Below are 6,436 nucleotides of genomic sequence, written 5' to 3' on the forward strand. Positions count from 1 at the left end.
AAAGGGATTCTTGCTCGAACTGGAATCAATGGCCGGCCAGCGCGCGCGTTTATTTAGCGCCGCACCGAGACCATAAAAGTTTAGGGCATGACAAAACGTACACCCCATCTCCATCTAGCTGACTGAGAAGATAAAAGGGAAAGGCCGAGAAAAGCAGGGCAGAGGGAATTTGGTCGGTCGTAGGACGCGTTATGCCCTCGCAAAGGTCAGCAAAATCTTTTTGTCTTTTGATAGGCAAAAATAAAAAATAAAATCATGATGCATCTCTTTTTTATCTCTAAAAAATGTTTAAATAATGAGGGCATCCATAAAACCTAATCAGGCCTAAGCTAACTTGCCATGCAATTTTAAATTTTAATTGTGAAAACTTAAGTTGGCATTTGGATCACCCTCAATGTATTATAAGAATCTAATGGAAACAAGTTTTTGTAAATTTTTTTTATTATTTTAAAGAACAAAAAAAAAAACGATAAGTTTTAAAATTTTTTTATTTAAATGTTTTTTTTTATTAAATTTAATTCTTTTAAAATATATTTTTACTGTTATTTAACTCATAAAAAAAGAATAATAGGAAAGCTAAATGATTAATTAAAATTTTGTGTTAATTTCATTTGCAATAAAGGAATTTTAATTATATTGGGTTCATGAACAAGGGCAATTTTAAATCAATTTAAATTTGACGAAGTTTTAAAACTTTTACAAAGCTCTAAATGTCTTAATAAATTATTTCATTTTCATTTTTTATACCATTTTATTTAAATGAAGAAATGTTATAGGAAAAAGTAATATAGAAATTTTCCTAGCTTTGAAGTTTTAATTCGATCGGTACGTTTCTTCAGTTGTTACACACGACCGCGTACATTTCTGGGTGTCTGCATTGACCTTTATGTGCTATTTTTGGCACACAACGCCCCAAAATGCCTCTCAAAATGAAAATACCGAACGCATTCGGCCGGCTATTTTTAGAATGAAAAATATCCCTGTCCGCACAGTCAATAAGCCGCAAACAGGCTCATCAGCAATTTTAAAAGCGCAAGCGAAAACCACCCTGGTAAAAAAAAATGCGAATTAATCCCTCGGGAGATTAAAAAATAATCGCATTTTTTTCAACGAAGAGAAAAAAGCTCGCGCCGTTTTTAAGCGGTGCGCAACTTTTCCACTTTTTTCCGCCAGAGCGCGGGCCAGTTCAGAAATTCCGGTTCGATTTTTCGCCAGCTGCTGACATCTGCGTGAACGACTCGCCGATGGCTCTCCCGGATAAACATTGTCGGCAGTGGCAAAAATTGTTAATTAAATATAAAAAATCGCGACTTTGGCTTTTGTGAATTTTAAGAGTGGAATTTGACTCAAGTTTTGGTGCCTCGTTTGATGCAATGGAGGATACTGTGGCTCTCTATCGCGAGCAGGTAGATTTTTAAATAATTATTTTAAATAACAAAAACTAATCATATACATACATTGCCCATGAACGATTAATTCTATAACTTGACTCTAATCTAATACTTAGTCTTGGCGCTTTAACTAATATCATATTTAATTGGTAAAGTTATATATAAAATAGAAAAATAAAAAGCAATTAAATGTATATATTTTTAAAGGTTGAAATCAAAATATTAAAAGAAATAAATTTAAAAAAATATAATATTATTTAAATTTATAAGTTATAAAATATATCTTTTTATTTTTTATCAATAGTTTGGTAATAATTTTTAAAATTTTTTACAGTTAAACCAAGTTGAGGCAGCTTTGGTTGTAGCAGAGGATGAAGCTTCGAGGGCGCAACTCAAGGAACTCGAAGCCAACCTTAGAGAGTTGATAGGCCTCACGGAAGAAGAGGACAAAGAAAGACGAGACGCTGAGTGGAAGTTGTTCCAAGTGAGAACTCTTTAATTAATTAATTTTTATTTATAAAATTGTTGTGGTGAATCAGCACACACAAAAACCCCAACAGACTTTAAAATAAATTTATTTTTACCCTTTTGGGGAAACAATTTCTCGTTATATTTTGTTATCTAAAATATTAAAAAAGATTATTATTTAACTTAACAAGAATTCTGCAACTGCGCTGGAAAATTAATTAGAAAATCATTATTCTAAATATTTACTAGCAAAAAATATTCTCAATTTAATTCTATTTTTTCAGTCAACATTACAATTTGATTCCAAAAATACACTAAATTTAAAATAAGATCAAAATTGTGCATCAGTTCAAAGGTTATCATTAAACTTTTGATCATAATTTTGCAATTTGTACCACAACAATTGAACACTTTATAAAATAAAACAAAATTAAAAATGAATTCTTGGTCTAGAGTGAAGTTGGCAGCGGATGGAAGTCCGGGGACAAGTGCCGGGCGCCGTTCTCGGCCTGCGTCGGACTTCACAACGCGATGGTGAGCGCCCTGGAGGCTGAGCAGGACAGCGCCGTGGTGGTTTTTGTGCAGCCCCTGGTGACGCAAATGCGTCTCTGTCCGCACCACCTGGCCAACAAGTGCCGCTTCGATGGCCGCTGCCGCTTTTCCCACGGCCACCGACTGCCCCTTTCGCAGCTGCAGCCCTTTGTCGAGCCCGACTTCAGCTCGGTGGCCGCCGGGGCCGTCGTTTTGGCCGCCGGCGACGACCATTTGTGGCGCAGGGCCTCGGTCAAGGACGTCGAGGCTTCGGGCGAGTGTCATTTGCAGTTTGAACAGTCCGGTGTTGAAATCGTCCTGCCCATGGCCTCAGTGTGGCCGCTGGAGGCGGCCGAGGACAAGGAGGACACCAGCAGTGGCGACGACGAAGAGGAGGAACTCGAGTTTCAGAATTCGATCGTCAATCAGGTTTTGCAGGCTGGTGCTGGAAATGCTTTAGGCGCTTGGGAAAAACACACCAGGGGCATCGGATCCAAATTGATGGCCAGCATGGGCTACATTTTGGGAGCCGGACTTGGAACCAGACAGCAAGGACGAATCGAACCGGTTGAAGCCACAGTTCTACCAGCTGGAAAGTCTTTGGGTAGGTTTTTTTTATTTATTTAAATACCAAGTAACCATAGAAGAAAATTTATAGGTACCTAATTATAAATGATATTATTAACTTAATGAGAAGAACAAAAAATTGCTTGAATTATGATTGATATTTCATTGAATTACAAACAAAGAAAACCACAAATATTTATACGTAATAATAAATTAACATATTTCCTGGACTGTTCTTCAAATATTAATTATTAATTGTCAATTGAAAATGTAAATCAAAGAAAATTTTGAATCAATTTTAATTTCAATAATTCTGTTTGATACAATAATAATGAATCAGGAAATAATTTGGTAATATCACATTTTTATTTCATTTTAATTCATGTATTTTATCATTGGTTTTCTTTGTAATGTGAAGATGAAAAGAAAAAAGTCCCTTTCTTTGAACGCTGGTATATTCTTTGAAAAAATTCGCACATCTGCATTTTGATTGAGGTTTTCCATTGATTTTTGCCGCAGATGAGTGCATGAGACTGAAAGAAGAGGCGGGAGATGATGATCTTTTTAGCGCGGAACGACGCCAACGCAAATTAGAACGCAGAAGACTGAAACGAGAGCAGAACAAAGCTGCGGCTGAGAAAAAAGGCACCGACATGTTCTCCTTTCTCAACCGACACCTCGCCACCGAATCTAAAAAACCACAAGGTGAGCAAATCCATTCCTTTTCAAAAGGCTTCTCGTTAAAAATAATTATGAACAATCCATTGTTTTCTTTCTTACATTTCGATTTTTTTTACAGTTCCTGTCGATGATGGCTTGGCTACCGAGTTAAACGTGCGGAGTTTGCAGTTGGAAGAGAGGATCAAAAGAGCAGTGAAAGAGGAGAAAGATTTGGCGAGCACGGCGGCCAGGGTGGGTGGACCGACTGTTGCGAAAAAATTGGAGGCCAAGAGGCAAGAACTGGAATCGCTGAAAAGCGAGGAAAGACGGGTAAAGGGCGAGCAGACGCGCAGAAACGAGAGGAAAAAAATGTCAGTTTTTTAACCAAATTGTTCTGCGTAATCCAAAGCTGTTGAACTTCTGTGAAAGTATTTCCAATAAATCTTACTTATGTTTCTAAATATTAAAAAATGACACCGGGTTTAACGTTGTTATAGAATAAAATTTAAAATAGAAAAGAAGAAAATTTAATATTTTGTTAAATTACCAATATATTTTGGTTTATCTATTATGTAATAATAACTACATTAATATTCCATGGCATGTGAGAAACGAAGGGTTTTAAGTCTTTATTATGCAAGCAGGCTGGCTTCTTTGATTAATTTTTTAAAGAGGTGCGATCCATTTGAAACGGCTGAAGCACATAATTATTATTTTTATATATTCCAATCAATTAAGTCATTCAAAAAATTGAAATAGGATACAAAGAGCAGAAAGGGTATCACAACTAGCTGCAACTAGCAGAGGTCTGTTAAAACGTAACACTTCGTTATAAAAATTACTTTGTAAGTGAGATTTGTTATTATACTCGTAATATTCTTGTATTGTTATTATAAAATTTTATGGTCTCTTTAAATCCAAAAATTCATTTTAAGAACTTGACTGGTTGTATTTTCATTATAAAGCTGGGATTCAATTAATTATTAATGATGTCACCTGAAATTTTGTAGTTATTTTATTAATCCTGCTACTTTCAATTTTTGAAAAAAGATAATATTGGTTTTAGGCACAAAACCCTTTCTGCCGCACTTGATATTTTTAATAATAATTGTACAAGTTGAATGGTTATCTTGACAATAATTGTAGAAATTTATCAATAATTTCACTTTCTTTTCATAAATAAACGAAGAAAATGGGCTTCAGAGGGAACAAAATGTCATGGAAAATCAATGGCGGGTGGAGGGGCTGCCGTGCAGGAAAGGAAAATTCGAAAGCATCTCTTTCTTTCTTTATCTCTGTGTATGGCGCGCAGGGAGATAAATCTAAATGAAAGAGAGCTCATAATGCTGAATGTGTATATTTTGCGGTTGGAAAATAAGCATGGCTCCGGAAGCGCTTTCAGCGGTGGCAAATTAGCCGTAACCGCGCGCGGCCTAACGAGAGAGAGAGCAGAGAGAGCATCCAGCGCTTGCCGCCCTCTAATTTGCGCTCTCGTCAAGTGCCGCTGATTGCTGCCTCGTTAGGCCCATTTAAATGCAATGTGATCCCCGCCAGTTCTGCCATTCTGTCGCAATAAAGAGACACAAACAAACGTACACGCGCACAGTTTACATTCAGCGGAGATCGTCGCCACCCCCGGAGAGAGGCGCGCAAAACGAGGGTGCACTCCAGATTCCAAGAACACATTTTTATTTGTTTATTTTAAAAGCAAAGGATTATTTTTTAATAATTAAATTTCTTCATTTTATTAGTTTCTTTACGTCTCATTCAAAGAAGCCAATTTTTGAAAGATAAAATTGTTTTTAAATACTTTAAATCGTTTATTTTTCTAGTACATTTAAACCCAAAATATTTATTTTATATAACATTCTTTATCAGACTAGAAGTTTCTTTTTTTACAAAATCTCTCAATTATAGTTTCAGAAATTCACAGTTCAAGTCGTTTTTATTCACACAAACAGTATCTTTAGCGAGTCATCTATTTTTTATTTGTCCCATAATATATTCTATAAAAGTTGTGGACATTTAAACTTTTTCTGCAACTTATGATAGTACTTATTTTTTAAGCAGACATTTAGACTAAAAATTTTATTTTTGTTAATTGCTGTAAATCATTTTTGCTCAAATTCTAATGAAATTTCACTTTCTATTGACAATCTGCAGTAAATTTTATTAGAGTAATAAAATTAAATATATTTTAGAGCGCTCAAAAATAAAAAAATTTAAAATAAGATGTAAAATATGAAAAAAATGAAAATATTAAAAAAAATCTACCTATTTTAGCTAATAATTTTAACACATTTAAATGTAGACTCTATAACTCTGGCATTCAAACACATTAAATGTAACTTCATATAATGTTTGGAATTTAAAATTTATACAGTCTAGAACCTCTCTCGTTGAGCTCTCTGGTGTATATGAATTTCGCTTGTGTGCGAGAGAGATGAACAACGACTAGGGGTGTATAATGTACGCAGATTACAAAAAATCGATGCGAATTGAATGGCAGTGAGCGGCCGAGGGGCACTTGACGGACCGCCCCTGGCTGGATTTGCAATCAACAAGCAATCCTCGCGCTCGGCTATTATTATTTAGCCGAGCCATTCACTGCGAATAAATAACAAACCGACGGCCTTTCAATTAATGCCCACCGATTTAACGAGGGCTTTTTCAATTTTTTTAGCCAATTCGAGAGCGCCCTCTCTTTTATTTAGCAACAAAAACTTTGCATTCCGCCAAATGTGCACTTGTGGAGAAAAAAAATGAATAAAATTGTGTGCTGAATGCTTTTCAATAGGTCGGTACTTTTCTTTCTGTTT

General features: G+C 35.4%; 1 protein-coding gene across 1 annotated transcript; it reads left to right on the forward strand.

Moving 5' to 3' along the window:
• Positions 1–1,233: 1,233 nt before the first annotated feature.
• LOC132200323 (zinc finger CCCH-type with G patch domain-containing protein) lies at positions 1,234–4,480 on the forward strand. Its single transcript, XM_059625709.1, has 5 exons — positions 1,234–1,406; positions 1,726–1,875; positions 2,313–2,994; positions 3,477–3,662; positions 3,757–4,480. Exons 1-5 carry the CDS (start codon positions 1,374–1,376, stop codon positions 3,999–4,001), a joined length of 1,296 nt encoding a protein of 431 aa, XP_059481692.1. The 5' UTR covers positions 1,234–1,373; the 3' UTR covers positions 4,002–4,480.
• Positions 4,481–6,436: the final 1,956 nt, after the last annotated feature.

Source organism: Neocloeon triangulifer, unplaced genomic scaffold (genome assembly GCF_031216515.1).
Source record: "Neocloeon triangulifer isolate White Clay Creek 2 clone unplaced genomic scaffold, ASM3121651v1 ptg000014l, whole genome shotgun sequence".
Lineage (NCBI taxonomy): Eukaryota > Metazoa > Arthropoda > Insecta > Ephemeroptera > Baetidae > Neocloeon > Neocloeon triangulifer.

What these genes read in the sequence shown, in the direction of transcription:
- LOC132200323 (XM_059625709.1), top strand. Translation starts at nt 1,374, where the DNA reads ATGGAGGATACTGTGGCTCTCTATCGCGAGCAG. An exon ending in CTGAGTGGAAGTTGTTCCAA is followed by an intron (nt 1,876 to 2,312) that starts GTGAGAACTCTT and finishes TTCTTGGTCTAG; the next exon opens with AGTGAAGTTGGCAGCGGATG. An exon ending in ACCAGCTGGAAAGTCTTTGG is followed by an intron (nt 2,995 to 3,476) that starts GTAGGTTTTTTT and finishes TTTTTGCCGCAG; the next exon opens with ATGAGTGCATGAGACTGAAA.